General features: G+C 49.7%; 1 protein-coding gene across 1 annotated transcript; it reads right to left on the bottom strand.

Moving 5' to 3' along the window:
- Positions 1-1,968: 1,968 nt before the first annotated feature.
- LOC147124965 (uncharacterized) lies at positions 1,969-20,612 on the bottom strand. The gene is made up of 2 exons (XM_086007075.1): positions 20,507-20,612; positions 1,969-3,430 (listed from the first exon to the last, which is right to left on the bottom strand). The coding sequence occupies exons 1-2, from the start codon at positions 20,516-20,518 to the stop codon at positions 2,375-2,377; spliced, it is 1,068 nt and encodes a 355-aa protein (XP_085863201.1). The 5' UTR covers positions 20,519-20,612; the 3' UTR covers positions 1,969-2,374.
- Positions 20,613-21,690: the final 1,078 nt, after the last annotated feature.

The raw sequence follows: 21,690 nt of genomic DNA on the forward strand, positions 1-21,690 counted from the left end.
CACTGACAGCACTGACGAGATTAAACAACTCGGAATAACCTTTATCAAAGGAACACATAAAAGAAAGAACATCAACTGCATGTTCTATGTCACCGACACTGAGGGGCCAGCGATCCTGGGATTAAACAGCTGCGAGAAGTTGAGATTGATCTCAGTGCATCACGAGCTGATGGAAACGCCACTGAAGATAGACAGCAACACCCCACTGGAGAACCGCCCACAAATCAAGAGTAAAAAAGACTTGATAGACATGTATCCGGAATGTTTCAATGATACAGTGGGATGTTTCAGAGATTTCCAATACCACATCACCATCGATCCAGAGGTAAAGCCCGTTATCCATGCTCCACGAAAAGTACCCATCGAGCTGAAGACAAAGCTTGAAAGAGAGCTAAAGGAGATGGAAGAAAAGGGAGTGATCATAAAGGTCACTGAACCCACAGACTGGGTAAACTCAATTGTGGTATGAGAAAAGCCAAACGGGCATCTCAGAATATGTTTGGACCCCAAAGATCTAAACCAGGCGATAAAGAGGGACCACTATCCCACCCCAATGCTAGAGGAGATTACGCCATCTCTGGCAGGAGCCAAGGTTTTCTCAAAACTAGATGCCAGAAATGGATATTGGAACATGAAGTTGGATGAGGGATCAACAACACTGACAACATTCAACACACCATTTGGGCGTTACAAATTCCTGCGGCTACCATTCGGGCTAAAGGTCAGTCAAGATATCTTTCAACAGAAAATAGACAAGACATACAGAGGCTGTGAAGGAGCTATAGGAATAGCTGATGATATTCAGATCTACGGAGCAGATGAAAGAGACCATGACATGCACCTACATGAGGCCATGGAGAGTACCAGGAAGGCTGGCATCAAGTTAAATGCAGATAAGTGCATAGTTAAATTCAAGGAATGCCAATTCTTCAGTATGATTTATACACCAGAGGGAGTCAAGCCAAATCCAGAGAAGATTGCGGTGATTGCTGAAATGAAACCACCCAAAGACAAGAAAGAGCTGAGGAGTTACCTCGGCTTGGTCCAATACATGAGTTCTTTCATCCCACACATGTCGGAACATACAACAAATCTCAGACAGCTATTGAAAGAAGACGCCGAATACCAGTGGTCTAATCACACGAAAGGAATTTCAAACAACTTAAAGAACGGTTGTGCAAAGTGTTGTGTCCATGTATAATAAGACACATGGGCCTAGAAATTCGGTTTTGGCGCAGTGAGGGCTTTAGCGCCGGAAGTTAGTGCCGGCGCTAAGTCCCCCTGCGCGCGCCAAAAATTCAGTAGCGCCGCGCCCAAACGGCTGCCGGCGCTACTGAGGGGTCTCAGCGCCTCAAAACTGGCGCCACGCGCCGCATTGCGGCGCTATTCCGGCGCTGCGGCGCCCGCTGCGGTGCGGCAGGCTCGGGAAGTGCAGGCCTCCTCCTTCCGTTAAGGAGGAGCTGCCTGCACCCGGCCGCGGCCCGCGATAATCTTTTTAAAAATGAGCCCGGCACCTCGGACAAGTGCCGGGCTTGCTTCTGTTCCGGGGGGGGGGGGGGGGAAGTCCGGAGAGGGAGCTGCGGCCAGGCGGCCGGCGGGAAAGCGGCCGGCCGCCGCGGGGCCTTTAATGCGCCGGCGCAAAGTTCTGTAAGGCACCTCTGCCAGAACGTTGCTTGCGGCTGCCACGGGCGAGGCGGCCACAACTCAATTTCCGAGTTCGGGCGGGTTACCATGGCAACCGGGACGCTGCACACACCGATGACGTCATCGGTGCCGGCGCAGCGCTACCGGCCTAACGCTGATTTAGGGCCCCTGTCAATTTCTAAACTGGCCATAACTTCGGCGCTAGGCCCTCTAGCGCCTCAAAAGCGGCGCTAAGGCCAGTGAATTTCTAGGCCATGGTGTGGAGATGCCGGAGTTGGACTGGGGTGGACAAATGTAAGAAATCACACAACACCAGGTTATAGTCCAACAGCTTTATTTGAAATCACAAGCTTTCGGAGCGCTGCTCCTTCTTCAGGTGAAGTGGAGAAATGCATAAAGACACAGCTTATATAGTCAGAGAATCATGTCAGATGTTTACAGGTAACCTTTCCAACTGCCATTTATCACACCTCGGCAGAGAGATAATCACAGCAGTCAAAGGTGTGAATGGTGTCCAAACAGGTCAGTCAGGGAAACATTACATCAAAGAACAATGAGGTGGGGTCACAAGGGGTCAAATATTGCAGATGCTGGGGTCTGTATGAAAAACAAAAAAACAGACAAAAAACATTTTTTTTTTGGCTGGAAATCACAGCAGGTCCGGCCGCATCTGTGTAGAGAGAACAAGCCAATGTCGACTCGAGTCTGGATGACCCTGCATCAGGTGGGGTTACATGTAGCGTGACATGAACCCAAGATCTCGGTTAAGGCCGTCCTCATGGGTGCGGAACTTGGCTATCAGTTTCTGCTCGACGATTTTGCGTTGCCGTGTGTCTCGAGGGCCACCTTGGAGAATGCTTACCCGAAGATCGGAGGCTGAATGTCCTTGACTGCTGAAGTGTTCCCCGACTGGGAGGGAACACTCCTGCCTGGTGATTGTTGCGCGGTGTCCGTTCATCCGTTGTCGCAGTGTCTGCATGGTCTCGCCGATGTACCATGCTCCGGGGCATCCTTTCCTGCAACGTATGAGGTAGACAACGTTGGCCGAGTCACATGAGTATGTACCATGTACCTGGTGGGTGGTGTCCTCACGTGTGATGATGGTATCTGTGTTGATGATCTGGCATGTCTTGCAGAGGTTGCTGTGGCAGGGTTGTGTGGTGTCGTGGTCGCTGTTCTCCTGAAAGCTGGGTAATTTGCTGCGAACGATGGTCTGTTTGAGGTTAGGCGGCTGTTTGAAAGCGAGTAGTGGAGGCGTGGGGATGGCCTTAGCGAGGTGTTCGTCGTCATCGATGAGATGTTGAAGGCTGCGAAGAACATGGCGTAGTTTCTCCGCTCCGGGGAAGTACTGGACGACGAAGGGTACTCTGTTGGTTGTGTCCCGTGTTTGTCTTCTGAGGAGGTCTATGCAATTTTTCGCTGTGGCCCGTCGGAACTGTCGATCGACGAGTCGAGCGTCATATCCCGTTCTTACAAGGGCGTCTTTCAGTGTCTGTAGGTGTCCATCGCGTCCCTCCTCGTCTGAGCAGATCCTGTGTATTCGCAGGGCTTGTCCATAGGGGATGGCTTCTTTAACGTGGTTAGGGTGGAAGCTGGAGAAGTGAAGCATCGTGAGGTTGTCCGTGGGCTTGCGGTAGAGTGAAGTGCTGAGGTGTCCGTCTTTGATGGAGATTCGTGTGTCCAGGAATGAGACTGATTCTGAGGAGTAGTCCATGGTGAGTTTGATGGTGGGATGGAACTTGTTGATGTTATCGTGTAGTCTTATTGTAAGATTCTTATTGTAAAACTGAAATACAACACAGAAATGGAAGCACACATTAGTATACAAGCGCATAACTGATATGCATACACAAATTTAGGTACGCCTGAGCAACACAGTACATTTGGCATGTAAATTACCAAACACGTGGAAACACAGCTTACTGTGAATATACATTTAGCAAACTGGAAGGCATTCTCTTTAAATTAGCCCTGTACATAGTGCATCAAAATACAGCTACTAGTTAACCAGCTAGACAGAGAGCGAGCACTTCACGGCTAGCTGTCTAAGTTTGCTTACAGAGAAAAGTTACAAACTAAACATTTTCTGCAACATACAGTGTACACTAATCATCTATAACATTCTCAAGTACTTACAGACAATTAATATCCAAGACTCAGGCATGGGAACAATACAACTTCCCAGAGCTGTAGGTCTGTAGTTTACTTTACTGCACTTACTGTGCTTTACAGCACTTTACTGCACTTTTACTGCAGTTGCTAGGTACCAAATAGCCACTGGGTGGCAGGACACAATGGGAATCGACCCAAATTACTCAAACCCCTGAATTAACTGGAAAACTAACAAAAATTGCTACAGAGAGACAGCACACTAATTACAATAACACTTTTAACATGCAACATTAGCTGAAAATAGTCTATTTATATATTCAGTCTTTGGGGAGGCTTCCTGATCCTTTCTGGATAGCGCCTTTCCCGAGTGTCTTGCTCTTGGTGTGGAGGTGATTCTGGCCCCCTGTCGTCGGTTGGTTCATCAGTTTCCGATGCTACTGTTTCTGGGGTAGATGCGACCTGTACGTCGGGTTCATCACCAGGTACGTATGGGCGAGGCATGGGGTTGACTTGTTTCTGTGATTCTAGGATCTGGTCAGCATGGCGTCTCACAATACTCTCCCCAACGTCCACTGTGTACATCAGTGGGCCCTGCCATGTGCATATCGTTCCTGGCTGCCATTTTTCTGTTCGGTAGTCACGGGCCAAGACTGGTTGCCCTACATTGAAGCTCCTTGTTGGCTTCTCATGGATGTGCTGGAATTGCTTACTCTCAACATCTCTTCGTACGTTTGGTCTGAGCAAATCCAGGTGAGATCTTAACCTTCGTTTAAAGAACATCATGGCTGGGGCCTGGTTGGTGACTGCATGTGTCGCATTCCGGTAGGCGAACAGGAAATTGTCCACCTTGTGCTGCAGCGAAATGTTGTCATTGTACATAGCCTTTATTGCCTTCTTAAAGGTTTGTATGAACCTCTCAGCCAATCCATTTGTGGCTGGATGATACGGGGCGGATGTGTAATGCCTTACCCCATTCTTTTTCAAGAACCTCCGGAACTCTTCGGACACAAACTGTGGTCCGTTGTCGGAGCAAATCTGTTCTGGCAAGCCATTCCTGGCAAAAATGGTCCGTAGGACTGCAATAGTTTTCTCCATGGTGGTGGAGGACGTTTTGATGACCTCAGGCCATTTCGAGTGCGCATCCACGGCTATTAAAAACATTGGGCTAGATTTTCAGTATAGGCAGTTTTGGGGCGCTAACCTTAGCGCCCGCCCGAAGTTAGCGCCCGCCCCAAAGTAGCGCCCCGTTGCCGGAAATTCAGTGGCTTCGCCCTAAGAGGTTGGTGGAGCGCTAAAAGAGGCGTTCCACTACTATCTTTAGGCGCTAAGCCGGCGGTCCAGAGGGATAGCGCCCAGGTGGGGCGCAGCGCGGGTGCGGTCATTTTTGGACTGACAGCAGACCCCGTGGCGCCGACCAGCTCTTAAAGGGGGAAGGGACGAATTGGTCTGCTGCCACGCCCTGCACACTGCAGCCTTGCAAAGAGGCCTCAACACTGCTGCTCAGCCCCAGGGAGTCATGGCAACGCCAGAGAAGGCCCGTCAGCGTGCCCTGCGCTTCTCAGAGGGTGATCTGGACATAATGGTCACAGCTTTGGAGGTGAGGCGCAAGATCTTGTTCCCAGAGAGTGGGAGGAATCCAACCCACCACGACTACACCAAAACCTGGAAGCAGATCGCCCAGAGGGTGACGTTCACCGGCGATGCCCCCAGGACCCACAAACAATGTCGTAAAAAATACAACGACCTGACCAGGATTGTCAGGGTGAGTACCCTTTCCAGTCTCCTCCTCATTCTTGCATGTACACCTGACATGATGGGCAAAGGGAGCTGAAAGTCCTATTGGCCAGCCCTCAGCCAGCAGCATTGGGACAGTCATGAGCATCAATTGGCCATTCGGCACTCTACACTCTGGCCAAGCTATTCCACCATGGGAGGCAGTGCACACTACATCAGGGCTTCACTCTGGCCAAGCTATTCCACCATGGGAGGCTGTGCACACTACATCAGGGCTTCACTCTGGCCAAGCTATTCCACCATGGGAGGCAGTGCACACTACATCAGGGCTTCACTCTGGCCAAGCTATTCCACCATGGGAGGCAGTGCACATTACATCAGGGCTACACTGCGCACTTACAGCCCGTCCTTTCTCTTGCAGGCTAAAGTAGCCTTTAATCGCCAGGCCCGTGCCAGGGGTGGCCGCGCCAAGCTGCAGAAGCTCACTCGGCTGGAGGAGCGCGTGTGTGTGCTCATGGGAGCCCGTGTGCTCGTCCCCACAGCGTGCGGAGTAGCCGACCCTCCACTGCCCGGCAATGGTAAGGACCTCGCCTTTTGGCCCTCTCGCGTCGCACTGGCCCATCCGAGCTACCTCCTTTGCCACTGTCCCACCAATGCGCTGAATCCCACCAGTCCTAACTCCCTTGCTGACGCCGTCTCCTCACTCTGAAGCTACTCTTGTGCATTCCTGCTTTCAGCTGGTGACGACCAGGACCCTGAAGCTGCCAGTGACAGCACCTCCAAGCAGGAGGAGGAGGAGGAGCAAGCCGGACCATCGGGGGAACAGTCACGTCCCGCAGGAGAGGAGGAAATGCTTGACACCTCCTCACTGGACGAGTGCCTGGAGGAACTGTCGCAGGGCAATGCAGCTTCTGGGACCAGTGGCGTCCAGCCACCCAGGAGCCGTGCGCGTGGCCCGCGGCCTTCCCCCCAAAGGGGGCAAGGATCAGAGGGGAGTGCTGCTGATCGGCACACTCGCCGCCACCAACGTGGCAAGGGTCCCCTAGTTCGGCCCCCTCCTCCCCAGCGGGAGAGTCGCGACTCCAGTCCGGACACCTTCACCTCGGAGGAGGTGCGGAAGCTGGATAAGATGGCTGAGGATTCGGACCGGCGCCACACGGAGCTCATGAGCGTGGTGGGGCGCATGCCTGAGGCCATCGAGTCGCTGGCGACCAGTGTGCGCGAGTTCGGGGCAGCAACTGCCGCGAGTGGCCGCATGCTGACTGATGCCGTCAAGACCCTGGCGGATGTGATGCGGGCGCACACCAGGACAACAGGGGCACTCACTGCTGCCACACGCGCTGTCTCAGGCAGGCATCGCCAGGGCAGCCGCCGCGCTGGACCATCCCAGCAAGCCGCCCCTCGGCTGATTGTTGCGGATCCTGCAGTGCGGGCCCGGCCGAGTGCCGCCGCGCCACAGCACCAGCCAGCGCATCCCAGACGCCAGCTGGCCCACATTGCGCCATCCGTCGCCGCCATTCCCCCACTGGGGCGTCAAGGGCAAGCGGCTGCAGCTGATGGTGGCCAGGCTCAGGTGCGCCACTCAGCAGACGGCCCCTCGAGGCCCAAACGCCGTGTAGGCCGCCCCCCAGCGGCATCTGGCGGAAGGGCATCTGAGCCTCAGGCGACTTCCCCCGGCCTCGCAGCAGCCACTGGGCAGAGCTTGCGAAGGAGCAGCAGGCCGGGCAGGGGAGGCAAAAGGCTGGGCAAGGTCTCGCCCTCGCGGGCCACTCAGTAGAGGGTGTGGCCAGCTTTCCTTTTATATGGCGGTGGCCATCTTTATTTTGCCCATGGTTGTGTTGTTGGAGGGCTTATTTTTTGCGTTAGGCCGACGTTGAGGCCCGGTTTGAAGAAATGTGGAGTGACTCCTCCCCAGTTTGTGGGAGTGAGTCGTTTGTTGGGCTTTTTGTGGGGCCCGTTTATTGTTTTTGGGGATTCATGTGGGAAGGGCTTTTCATTTTTGTGTAATAAATAATTATCTTTATTCATGCAGTCTCCATGGTTGTTCTTCTTAGTGTTTGTTGGCTTCGCCGGCTGAGGGCTTGCGGAGCGGCTGCATTCATCTTCCCTCATGGCCCCTGGCCATTCCCTGACAGGGGGCTTAGAAGTACCGTGTAATAAGGTGGCGTCGTGCGGCCCTTGGCCCTGGTCGCTCCCTCCTGGGAACGGACTCCTGCTCCTCCTCCTCCTCCTCCTCATGCTCCTCCTGCTCCTCCTCCTGAGGTGCTGGTCCAACGTCAGGTGGCAGTGCCTGAGTCCTGCGGATAGCCAGGTTGTGTAGCATGCAGCAAACCACCACAAATTGGGAGACCCGGTCCGGCGATTACTGGAGAGCTCCTCCGGAGCGATCAAGGCAGCGGAACCGCTGCTTGAGGACCCCAATAGTTTGCTCGATGATGTTGCGGGCGGTTTGATGGCTCTCGTTGTAGGCCTCTTCAGCAGCAGTCCTGGGCGCGCGGAGCGGGGTCATGAGCCAGGTGCACAAAGGATAGCCTTTGTCCCCGAGTAGCCATCCTCTTGGGGGAGGCTGTGCCTGGAACATGTCATGCACAGTACTCTGCCGCAGGATAAAGGCATCGTGGCTGCTGCCTGGGAAGCTGGCATTGACTGCCATGATGCGCTGCTTGTGGTCACACACCAGCTGCACATTCAGAGAATGGTAGCCCTTCCTGTTGCGATACTGCTCGCCATGCTCCAGAGGGGCCTGTAAAGCCACATGCGTACAGTCAATAGCGCCCTGCACCAAGGGGAATTCCCCGAGTCTGGAAAATCCCAATGCGCGCTGATGCTGGCTCTCCAGGGCCATGGGGAAGGAGATGAATTGGCTTCTCCTTCTGAACAGTGCTTCGGTCACCTGGCGGATGCAGCGATGCGCGCCGTACTGGGAGATGTTTGCTATGTCCCCAGCAGCGTATTGGAAGGAGCCGGTGGCATAGAAGTTCAATGCCACCGTCACCTTCACTTCCACCGACAGAGACGTCCTGCACCTGAGCTTTGGCCGCAGATCTCGGCGAAGCAGGTGGCAGATCTCTGCAATCACCTCCTTTCGGAATCGGAGCCTTTTAACACATCGCGCGGCACTCATGTTTAGGTAGGAGCGCTGCTGGCGGTATAGCCTGACTGGGTAAGGCCTACGTGGCCGACGCCTGTAGCCCCCTCTGCCTCTAGCCAGGGCTGCCCCTCTCACAATGCGTCTGCGAGCCCTACGAACATGGAGCTGCAGCTCCGCGTTGGCACCCCATGCAACCCCCATCAAATCCTGGCAAACACTCAAATTTCCAAAAGGCCACTTGCAGCGCTCTGGCCTGAGTCCAAAAATACCTGAGCTCTTGCTGCTTGAAACCAGTTAGCTATCCTCCTTGTTGTGTCTCCAGAAATGCGTTGCACAAGAGTGTTTTCTGAAAAAAGGCTGGCCTTTATACTGGAGAGCACGTCCCCTTTAATTTGCGCCCCCCGGGGCCCGCGCTGGTTGTGTTGCATTCCTTTTTCCAAACGCTCCGGCCGCCAGCCGCACAATGGGGCGGTCCGACTGAAGTTTGGAATCGGGGCGGCCAAAGGGCGTTGCATGAGGATGTGACGTCATTTTCTGCGCGCGCATCCGGGCGGGCGCTAAACTTTGCGCCGGCGCTAACGGGCAACTTAATTTGGGGCGGGGCGCAAACTGCGCTGCGCACGGGCGCTACATGCATAGCGCCCGAAAATCACTTCTCTTAAGGTGCTAACTGCTGGCGCTAGCAACTGAAAATCTAGCCCATTGAGTCCATGAATGGACCAGCAAAATCAATATGCACCCGTTGCCATGGAGATGAGGGCCACTCCCATGGGTGTAAAGGGGCCTGTGGTGGTGCATTTTGGACATTCTGGCATCCTGAGCAGCTCTTGGTCAGGTTCTCGATTTGTTTATTGATTTCCGGCCACCACACGTAAGCCCTGGCTAGGCTTTTCATTTTTACCCCTCCCAGATGACCCTCATGAAACTCATTGAGCACTCTGTCCCTTAACTTGGGTGGAATTACCACTCGGGATCCACACATCAAGGTCCCCCGGCACACTGACAGCTGTTCTCTCCTTGTCGAGAGTGCTGGCAACAGTGAGTCGCCATGTGCTGGCCATCCCTTCACCGTCAAATCATATACCCGAGACAGTGTCGGGTCATTTCGAGTTTCCTTTTCGATACAAGCGTTAGTTACCGGTAGATATTCAACTATAGTCGAATGGAATATTTTGACAGGATCCACTGCTGGTGCATCCTCTGCAGTAGGCAGTGGCAGGCGTGATAGCCCATCAGCATATCCATGCTGTTTCGTGCCCTTATATTCAATCTCATAGTGGTGCGCCCCTAGAAAAAGTGACCATCTTTGTAGTCGTTGCGCAGTCATCACCGGAACGCCCTTCTTCGGATTAAAAATGGAGACAAGAGGCTGGTGATCAGTCAGCAAGGTGAATTTCTGCCTGTGCAGATAGTGATTGAACTTTTTCACTCCCCACACTAGGCTGAGGGCCTCCCTGTCAATCTGGGTGTAGTTACGCTCGGCTGAGGTTAGTGATCGTGACGCAAAGGCTGTTGGCCTCTCTGAGCCGTCCGAGAATTTGTGCGACAGCACCGCTCCAATGCCGTAGGGTGACGCATCACATGCCAACCGAATTGGTAATGCTGGGTTGTAATGGGCCAATACCTCTTTCGATGTGATTAGTGTTTTGCTCTTCTGGAAAGCTCGTCTACATTCGTCACTCCACTTCCATGGCACCCCAGTTTGCAGTAGGGTGTTCAGTGGGTGTAGTATTGTAGACAAATTTGGCAAGAACTTATGGTAGTAGTTTACCAGCCCGAGGAATGACCTCAGTTGTGACACATTTTCCAGTGCTGGAGCCTTGACGACTGCCTCAATCTTCTCTGGGGACTTATGTAACCCCTCTTTATCGATAACGTCGCCACAATACGAGATCTGTGTTCTAAAAAATTCGCATTTGGGGCAGTTAGCTCGGTGCCCATATTCCTGCAATCTAGTGAGCACCTGCTCCAGGTTGGCAAGGTGATTACTGTCATTTTCGCCCATGACCAGGATGTCGTCCAAATAACACTGGGTCCCTGGGATCCCTTGCAGGACTTGTTCCATTGCCCTCTGCCAAATAGCCGGAGCTGATGCTACCCCGAATACCAGCCGGTTGTATTTGTAGAGACCTTTATGGGTGTTGATTGTGAGGTATTTTTTTGATATTTCTTCTACCTCCATTTGCAGATACGCCTGGGCCAGATCAATCTTAGTAAAACGTTTCCCTCCAGATAGCGAGGCGAAAATATCTTCAATCCGCGGAAGTGGATATTGTACGGTGTGAATGACCGGGTTCACTGTTACCTTAAAGTCCCCACAGATGCGAACCTTCCTTGGTTCCCCAGGTGTGCTGCTCAACGACTTTTTCATCACAGGGACGATGGGTGTCGCCCACTCACTCCAGTCTACCTTGGACAGTAAACCTGAATGTTCCAGACTCTCCAGCTCTGCTTCGACGGCTGGGCGGATCGCATAAGGTACCGGTCTGGCCTTAAAAAAATTTTGCGCTTGCATTTTCTTCTATTTTAATCGTCGCTGTCATGCCTTTTAGTGTCCTGAGTCCTTGTTGGAACACTTCTTTTGCGTCAGTTAGGATCTTTGACAGTCGCCCAGGTGTGACGTCGTCATCCTTTTTGTCAGCCACAGTCAGTGCCTGTATGGAATGCCAATCCAGTTGTATTTTCCAGATCCATTCACGTCCCAGTAATGATGGTCCTCCATCTTGCAATAGATACAGGTCTAGTTTTGGTGTTTCCTTACCGTTATTTATAACGGTCACCCTTATTTTTCCTTTGGGGTAGACTTTTTGCACCGTGTACGTCTTCAAAATAATTTTTGTGTCTCTCAAGGGTATGTGTGAGAATAGCCGCTCATAGTCCCGTCGGTTTATGATTGTTAGGGCTGATCCTGTGTCCAATTCCATCTTTACCAGGACTCCTGCTATCTTGAGAGTGACCCAAATGGTTCGGTGATCCTCCGTTGTGATCACATTATGTAGTTTCAGACAACTCAGTTCCCTGCTTTCGGAGTCGTTATCACTCTTTTGTTCTTCTGAACTATTCTCCGTCATCTTATGTACCTTCTGGTACTTTCCTTTGGTAGGTTTCTTATTGCTGGTTTTCTTTCCCGACCTGCAGACTCGTGCTATGTGTCTTACTTTTCCACACTGTCTGCACACTTTGTCTTTCAACCAGCAATCATTCTGATCATGTGTTGTTCTGCCGCAGCGATAGCACTTCTCTGTTCCATATGACATTTCGTTTGTGCCATATTCTTGCAGTCTCTGTTGTATCTCTGCAGCGCCCCGTGCTGCTGCTTCATATGATACCGCAATGCTGAAAGCCTTTTCCAGCGTAAGGTCCTTTTCAGATAAAAGCCATTTCTGGGTTCCTTCACTTTGAAGCCCACACACAAACTTGTCCCTTAAGGTATCTGCCAGTCCCGCTCCAAACTGGCAGTGTTTCGATAGTTTGCGCAGTTCTGTTAAATAATCAGCATTGCTTTCATCCTTATGCTGGTTCCGTTTGTGAAACTTGAATCTTTCTGCTATCAGCAGCGGTGTGGGGTTTAAATGTTCCTGTAGTATCGTTACTATGTCTTCAAAACTCTTTTCCATTGGCTCCATTGGGGTTACTAGATTTCGTAATAAATCATACGTCTTTGCACCCATTAAATTTAACAATACCGACGCTTTCTTGTCATCTGACACCTCATTTGCCTTGCAGTATACCTCTATTCGTTCGACATATGTAGTCCAATCTTCGACTTCATTGTCAAATGCGGTGATACTGCCACTCTTCGGCATTTTGGGTGTGGTTTCAAATGCCGTCTCCCAATGGCTTAAAATGGCGTCTCCCGCGCTTTCCTTCCTCCCCCGCTGCTGCCGACGCCGCTCCCGGCAGTTCTTGTGTCAATGGCGGCACCCTGTATGTTTCGCGCGCTTCTCCTGCGCTGCTGCCAACGCCGCTCTCGGTGGTCCTCGTGGCAATGGCGGCGCCTCACGGGTTTCTGTGCGTCTCTCTCTCCCTCTCTTCGACGCTGCTCGGCCCCTGAACACCGGCTGCGCCCTGTGTGCTCTGCCCTCTCTCTCTCTCCCCCGTCGACGCTGCTCGGCCCTTTGCTGTGCCGCTCGGTCGGACTCTAGCCCGCCACTGTCCGGGAAGGGTCTGCGCACTACCTGTTGCTAGCCCGTTTTGCTGGACCACCTCAACTGGAAAGTCAAGCCTGGCTCTCGACAGCCTCCCCCGCAATTCTTGAGTCTCTGCTGGATGACTGGGCTGTTGCCCGTGTTCGACGCCCGAGTCTCTGGCCTTGACCTCCAATCCACTGATCTCCAGGAACGAATCCCCAGGAGGTGATGCAGATTTGCAGGTAGGTTCGAACTTGCCTTGTTGCCAATGTTGTGTCCATGTAAAATAAGACACAGACTGCAGGAGAACGGTACAACAGGTGTTTACTCAACGTGGCTCACATTGGAACTGATCTGTACAGATTACTACTCAGTGCTATATACAGGTGTGGTCACTGCCGGTACTGCAGTATACATGAGCTGTAAAAGATAGTTCCCCCCTTAAAGGTATATACATTACACAAAGAAACAGGTCTGTCATATTATGACAGAAGAAAACCAGTCACTCTGCTAGTAGACGCTTCTACCAGAGGACTAGGGGCAGCTCTGGTGCAGGAAGGAAAGCCGATAGCTTTCGCATCAAAGGCCTTGACATCAGCTGAGACAAGATATGCCAACATAGAAAGAGAACTATTAGCAGTAGTGTACGGATGCGAGAAATTCCATACATACCTATATGGCAGGCGATTTACAATAGAGAGTGACCATCGTCCACTAGAACAGATCTATAAGAAGAATCTGTGCAAAGCGCCTGCAAGACTGCAAAGACTACTTCTAAGGATCCAAAGCTATGACTTCACGCTTAAATATAAGTCAGGAAAGGAAATGGTGCTAGCAGATGCGTTGTCTCGATTGTCACCATATGAGAAACACGAGGTGGAGGGCCTAACAGTAAAAATCCACCACCTAGTGAATGTTACCCCTACAAAGCTCAGTCAAATCAGAGATGAGACTAGCAAAGATGAGGAGTTGCAACTACTCACACAACAAGTAATACAGGGGTGGCCAGAGAGAATCCAGCAGGTACAGGCGACAATTCGTCAATACTGGACGATTAGAGACGATATTGCAGTAGAAGACGGTATTCTCCTTGCTGGATCGAGGATCATTGTGCCAAAGACGATGCAGACACAACTTTTCCATCTCATACATGAAGGCCACATGGGAATGGAGAAATGCAAGCTGAGAGCCAGATCAGCTGTATACTGGATAGGCATGTACAAAAATATTGAACTGATGGTCTCTGCATGTGGTATATGCCAGAAATACAGAAATGCACAACAGAAAGAGGAGATGATACCTAGTGAAATACCATCAAGACCATGGCACACTGTTGGGGCAGATCTCTTCATGTGCAATCAAGAATGGTATCTCATAGTGGCAGATTACTATTCCAAGTTTCCTTTTGTGAGAAGGATGAAAGACTTGAGAGCCACAACTACCACCAGGATTGCAAAGAGCTTGTTTGCTGAACAAGGAATCCCGGAAAAGGTAATCTGTGACAATGGAACCCAGTTCACATCGAGTGAATTCAGAGCTCTGGCAGAAAAGTATGGGTTCAAAATAGTAACCTCATCCCCACATTTCCCAAGGGGACATGGGTTCATCGAAAGACAGATCCAGACTGTCAAGAGAACTCATCAAAAGTAGTGAGATGGGGGAAGACCAAGACCTTGCCCTCCTATCACTCAGATCAACACCACTGAAAGCAGACATGAAATCACCTGCGGAATTGTTGAATGGGAGGAAGTTTAAGACTACACTACCAGCAAAAATACATCCTCCCCAGGACCAGGAGGACTTCAGACAAAAGCTGGCAGAAGCACAAATCGTAGGAAGCAAACATTACGATAAACATGCAAAGACGCTACCAGAATTGCTGAATGGACAATCAGTGCATGTGCAAGATCCGGGCCTAGAAATTGAGTGGGCTTAGCGCCCATTTTGCGGCACTAGAGAGCATTGCGCTGGACTTACAGCCGGTTTTGAAATTGACTAGGGCCCAACATCGGCGTTACACCAGTAGCGCTGCGCCGGCACCGATGACGTCATCGGTGTGCGCAGCGTCCCGGTTGCCGTGGTGACGGGCCCCAGCGCCGAAATTCAGTTGCGGCCGCCTCGCCCGTGGCAGCCGCAACTAAGACTCTGGCAACAGAGTCTTGCACGACTTTGCGCCGGCGCATAAAGGTGGAGCGGCGGCCGGCCGCTTTCCCGCCGGCCGCCTGCCCGCACCTCCCTCCCCGGACTCCCCCACCCCCCCCCGCGGAACAGATGCTTCTCGGCTGCGAGCCCGGCACTTCCCCGAGGTGCCGGGCTCATTTTTGTGGCGATTTAACCGGCCAGCGGGTGGGTGCAGGCAGCTCCTCCTTAACTGAAGGAGGAGGCCTGCACTTCCCGAGCCTGCCGCACCGCATCGGGCGCCGCAGCGCCGGAATAGCGCCGCAATGCGGCGCATAGCGCCAGTTTTCAGGCGCAAACAGCCTTCAGTAGCGCCGGCAGCCGTTTGGGCGCGGCGCTACTGAATTTTTGGTGTGCACAGCGCGACTTAGCACCGGCGCTAAATTTCCGGCGTTAAGCCCCGGCGCAGCGCAAACTCAATTTCTAGGCCCCGGTGTTGAAAACCTGGAATCCAGCCAAGGTCATTGGAAAAGCTGATACTCCAAGATCCTACTTCGTAGAGACTGAACCTGGTAACCAATACAGACGGAACAGACCCCACATCAGACCTTCACCTGAACTGGATAAGCAGCAGACAACATCAGCAACATTGACAACACCAGCTACCACAAGCAGTACCACACCAGAAACAAGCGCTACAAATCAAACAACCACGAGCATGCACACTCCAACTCCAAAGGCGACAACAACAACAACAACGAGAGCAGAACACACCAAAACACCGCAGAGAGGAATGGTCACCACCAAATCCACAAGATGGAGGGACAACATCCAACCACCTGAGCGATATCACGAACAAAAAAAACTCACGATTCTTTGTAGTTGATAATAATAGTTTAGATATAATATTTGTTCATTTAAATTGTTAAATTTCATGTTTTAGTTTTTTGAGAAAGAGGGATGTTACTTTGTTATAGTATCACATCGTTAAATGGAACTACTTTGGTATGGAACTACTTTGGTATGGTGTAGTTATATTGCTATGTGGCACACTGTGCACAGGCAGTGCACAGTGCAGCGTCGGACATCTTGTATCACTCCGCACCATGCGGCAGCACTGTAACAAAGCAATAAATACAGCTAAGTAAAAGCACTAACTAAAATGAACTAAAAATGTCTGTAATATATATAGTAAAAAGAACACAAGGAGACACAACAGAGGTCAATTGGTTTTTCCCTTGTGTTGGTTCTGCTGCAAGTCCAGTCTGGCACTGTGGTCTTCAGTAGTCAGCCAGCTCAGTCAGTAGTGGTGCTACCAAGCCACTGTTGGTGTGCCCTTGCTACCCTCAATGTTTCTTTCAAGAGGTGTTCAACATGGAGGAGTACTGATTCATCAGCTGAGGGAGGGCGGTAGGTGGTAATCAGCAGGAGGTTTCCTTGCCCATGTTTGACCTGATGTCATGAGACTTCATGGGGTCCAGAGCCAATGTTGAGGACTCCGAGGGCTACTCCTTTCCAACTGTATATCACTTTGCTGCCACCTTTATCTATCCATCCCAATGTTGGTAAATGTATTACTGTGTGTCTCTATCTATACCAGTAATAGTTGTGGTAACAGATCTACTTACCCCAGTTATAGTAAATGCACCCTCATTTTTGTGATATGCAGCCTTTCCCACTAGGAACTGGATTGAGGCTGTATTGCACATTGGACATTTCCAGGCAACATAGGGAAACTATCATCTCTCTGAGTTGGATTTCATCCAGAGATGAAGGCAAGTGCCTAATGCACTGTACTGTCCAATCCCCCAAACTGTCTGTTTTTAAATATAATGGGGCAGAAATTAGGATCGGGGCTTGCCGCGCGTGCAAGCCCCCGATGTGCACTTACCCGATGCGCCGGCCGTTGAGCTTCAGGGACGCCTGGAATTCCTGTTTAAAATGATGACTCCCGGGCAGCGTCTGACGTCACGCCGCCCAGGAGTGCAGCCAGCGCGAAGTCTGGAGCGCGCAGTGCAAGTGAGACACGCCCCTTAAGGTCTCAGTTTAATAGGACACGCCCCCAATGCTTCTCACAAGCTGCAAAGCATTTTTACATGCAGAGCAGCATTTTAAATAGGTTTTTGGTATTTTTATGAAGCTTTTGGTAACTTTTATAAACTTTTAAAAACGTTTACATTATTTTGAAGAATCTGAAGTAGTTTTAAACAGAATTAAAGCAATTTAAAGACTTTTAAAAGCCCTGAAAGCATTTTTTTCCATTCCATTTATTTAATTAGCAATGTCGTCGTCGTATGTGTCTTCACACTGTTCCCTTTGGGGAACTGTATGAAGTGGTGGAAGGATTTATGGCCGTGATTGACGCTCATTCCGTGACCGTAACCATCTTTGAACCAGCCATTAGGGTGGTTAGTCCTATGGCGGGAGGGTTTTACGGGCTCCCACAACCTATACAAGGGGGGGGGGGCCACCCACACCCACGGACGCAAATATCCCACTGGATGTCAACACAGAATTTAGAGCCGGAGCTCCGACTCCACTTGCCGGGTCTGTCTGGAGCGGGGTTCGAAACCCTACTCCGTCTGGCCCAGCGGTGGGGATGCTACCGCTACGCCAAAGGCCCACTCTGATTAGCAACGTGAAATGGCTGGAATGAGCACAATTCACGGCATTAAAAGAACTCACAATTGAACTGATGATGACCTCAGCAATCTCCTCAACGAGGTGGAGGTGCAGCGCCTGCTCATCATTGGTAATGAGAAGTCCAAGGCGCCGCAAAAAGGACAGATGATAGCTTGGTCTTTCAAGTGGCAGCATAGGGCTCCAGTCACGGGGAGGGAAAAGGCGCAGGAAACATATGGGTGTCACCTTTTGCGCGGAGTGGGCCTTTTGCGTAGCGGTAAGCATCCCCGCCGCTGGGCCAGAAGGGGTAGGGTTTCGAACCCCGCTGCAGACAGTCCCGGCAAGTGGAGTCGGAGCTGCAACTATAAATTCTGGGTGGACATCCAGCGGGACACTTGCGTCCGCGGGTGTGGGTGGCCCCCCCCCCTCAGATGGGTTGTGGGAGCCCGTAAAACCCTCGCGCCATAGGACTAACCACCCTAATGGCTGGTATGAAGATGGTTATGGTCACGGAAGGAGCGTTAACATGGCCAGAAATCCTTCCACCACTTCATACAGTTCCCGAAAGGGAACAGTGTGAGGATACGTACGATGATGACCTCTTGCGCAATGCACCTCCTTGGACCCTCAGTCACAGATGCGAGGGGGCAAATCGTGCAATTGTTAAATTTTTCATTTTATTGACATGTAAAATGTCGTGTTTGCTGTTTTCATTGAAATGTTTATTTGTGACTGAAAGGATATGTAACCTTTTCCTTTAATCAGTGCAGCCTGTAGTCAGTTTGAAAAAAATTAGCAACTTTTATTGGAGCCAAAGTATTTTTGCAACAACTATTTGAAAATTAGAACATAGCTAGTTTCCACCTTGAATGTCTTTATTGCACTAAGAAAACAGGAAAAAGTCACTTTAAAATGTTAACACATTTTTTTCTGAACTATTCATGTTTACAAATGTTTGAAAAGCAGGAAATAGCTAGTTAACATTTTAAAGTTATAAACTATCTACATCAAAACTGACCCTGAAAACTGTTTTATGATTCAATAAAAGTTCACTGCTTCACTTTAAATTGTGTCTGCTCCTTTCTTTGCCTTGCGGGGGGAGGGGGAGGTACAAGGCACCACTAGCTCGTGAAGGTGTTGGCTACTAGCAGTTCCTGGGCATTTTTCTCGCTCACAGGCCTCCTGCTTACACAGACGTCCTTGCAAGGAAGAAATGGATAGAGTTGTTAAAGTAATTTTAATGAAGTGACTGGCTGGAAAATCACCCCGGCCTATGGCAGGAGAAACGCGTTATCATCTTGGTAATACATCATACCCGCCTGATCAATTTCACAGCCCGAGATGATTTTCCAATGGCCCAGTAATTCCGTTCCAAACACGTGAGTACGGTCGGGGTACTCACGCGTCTGGCCGGAGGAAATGCCGGTTTTCAGCATGCACAGCGCATGCGGGGAAAACCGGCATTTCCTGTCCTCTGAACGAAGGGGTTCAGAGGCAGAACGCGTGCGACTGCACAGACAGCGCGTGCACAGTAAAATTCGCCAGTTTCATTCATGCTTTCAGTGAGGTTAAGTCCTTACAACTTACACATGAAAAAAGCATGAGTACAGTTGCTCCAGAGGCTGCGGAGGAAGATATATTTTATCGTGGAGCTTCTGAAAGGCAATATTTTTGTTTGGGAAAGGGAGGAAAGTTATTTTAAGAAATGCTGAGGTAAGTTTTAAAGTTTATTTTTGTTTTTTAAAACGGGTTTTCAGTACTGTAGGTAGAAGGAGCAATTGTGGCTATGTGAATTGAATTTGCTGTGTTTATTAAATGTGAAAATGACTCCAACATTTTTAAGAAAGAAACTTTTCATCAGTAATATATTCTTTTAAGTAATTATGTATGTATGTCTGTATATATTCCTTTGCGTATATGTATGTATGTATATATTCCTTTACTTATGTGTATGATGTATGTATTTAATTATGAATTTCAGAGAAAGTAACTTATTGGAAAATCATAATTAAATACATACATTCATACACATAAGTAAAGGAATATATACATACATACATATACGTAAAGGAATATATACGGACATACATACATAATTACTTAAAAGAATATATTACTGATGAAAAGTTTCTTTCTTAAAAATGTTGGAAATGTTACATTATTCATTTTAGAACAGTCATTTTCACATTTAATAAACACAGCAAATTCAATTCACACAGCCACAATTGCTCCTTCTACCTACAGTACTGAAAACCCGTTAAAAAAAAAATTAAACTTTAAAACTTACCTCAGCATTTCTTAAAATAACTTTCCTCCCTTTCCCAAACAAAAATATTGCCTTTCAGAAGCTCCACGATAAAATATATCTTCCTCCGCAGCCTCTGGAGCAACTGTACGCATGCTTTTTTCATGTGTAAGTTGTAAGGACTTAACCTCACTGAAAGCATGAATGAAACCAGCGAATTTTACTGCGCATGCACTGCCTGTGCAGTCGCACGCGCTGTGCCTCTGAACCCCTTCGTTCAGAGGACAGGAAATGCCGGTTTTCCCCGCATGCGCTGTGCATGCTGAAAACCGGCATTTCCTCCGGCCAGACGCGTGAGTACCCCAACCGTACTCACGCGTTTGGAACGGAATTACTGGGCCAATAGATGGGTAGTTACGTCTTCTGAAAATGGGAATAACTGAAGCTTCACTTGACTTATTATTTTGCTTTAGAAAGCAGGACACCATTTGCATGAAATATGGAAAACACACGGAAGATGATTTTCTGAAGCGTGCTGTGTGATGGAAGCCTTGCTCTTTGGCAATGCATTATCGGGATGTAGGAAGTACCCACAGCTCCCTGATGGGCATTGCCAGTGGGTGAAGATCCATGCCAGCTGTGCAAACTTGGAAAATTATTTTCCAAGTTTTTGTTGCTCTTTTAAACCATATATCTTTCAGTTAGGTGGATAGGGCAATGACTGAGATGGCTCGTTCATATCTTTGGCGTCCCAAATCACAGCATCATATTACCTCTCCTAAATATAGGTGCAAGTTTCAAAAGTGATACCTGTGTTGGCATGCACTATGAATATGTTCCTCCAGCTTGTTGATCTGAGGTTTTGAAGGAATTGCCAGGCTACTTTCTTCACTGGGGCAGGCTCGTTCAAAGGTAAGTGGCTGTCAAGGAAATAAGTAATTAAAATCCATTACATCAAACACACTTAGATTTCTCTTAACCTTTTATTGAAGTTCAGAGTACTGCAAACACATTTAGACAAACGTATATCCTGCAAAAAGCATCAATTTTCTTTGCAGGTCCCTGAAGATTCTAACATTTAAACTGAATTGTCAGAGGATTTCCACAGAGCACTCTGAAAAGTTGATTTATTTTAAAATATATTGAAAATAGTGCAGTAAAAGCACGCTTGTGTGGAGCAGAGTTAAAGACACTGCTAAAGCTCTCTTCTCTGATTAGTCCATGAAAGCTTTTATCTGTGTCATGAGACATTGCAGCTTGTGATGTAGTTAGGCACTTCTCTTAGTCTTTTTGGTATCTCAGTGAGAGGGTATCCTGAATAAAGATGTGCATCAGTCCTTGCTTTGTTCTGTCAGAGCTGTCAAACTCCAAATTCATAGTGGTGCGAGAGGTGGGTGGGATTTCTCAAGATGTGGATATCACTGGCAAGGCCGGCATTTAATGCCCATCCCTAGTTGCCCTGAGAAAGCCTTCTTGAAGCCCTGCAGTTCATGAGGTATTCGTTGTAGCGGTTTGATACAACTGAGAGGCTTGCAGTTAAGAGTCAACCACGTTGGTGTGGGGCTGGAGTCACATATCGGCCAGATCGCACTTCCGGCACCGAGCTGTACCTACCAGCAGGACGCTCGATTCCCAACATGCTTTCCTGACAGACCAAGCTCCATCCTGGAATCAACACATTTTTTGTTCTTGGGATTTGGGTAACACTGGTGAGGCAACAACAGAATGTGTCAGGATTGTAATATGTGGGAGTTTGTGGACAGTGAGACTGTCCTGGATTGCCACATCGGCAGTAAATCTCTCTGGCTTGAGACACTTCGGCTCAGAATTTTTGAGCTGGAGTATGAGTTAGAGACACTCCAACATATAAGGGAGGGGAACATTTTTTGGATAGGCAGGAAAGGGATTAAATCCTTTTAGAAACATAGAAACATAGAAGATAGGAGCAGGAGTAGGCCATTTGGCCCCTCGAGCCTGCTCCGCCATTCAATGAG

The sequence above is a fragment of the Somniosus microcephalus genome, chromosome 1, assembly GCF_052327205.1.
Source record: "Somniosus microcephalus isolate GS21.2 chromosome 1, FLI_Smic_1.0, whole genome shotgun sequence".
Lineage (NCBI taxonomy): Eukaryota > Metazoa > Chordata > Chondrichthyes > Squaliformes > Somniosidae > Somniosus > Somniosus microcephalus.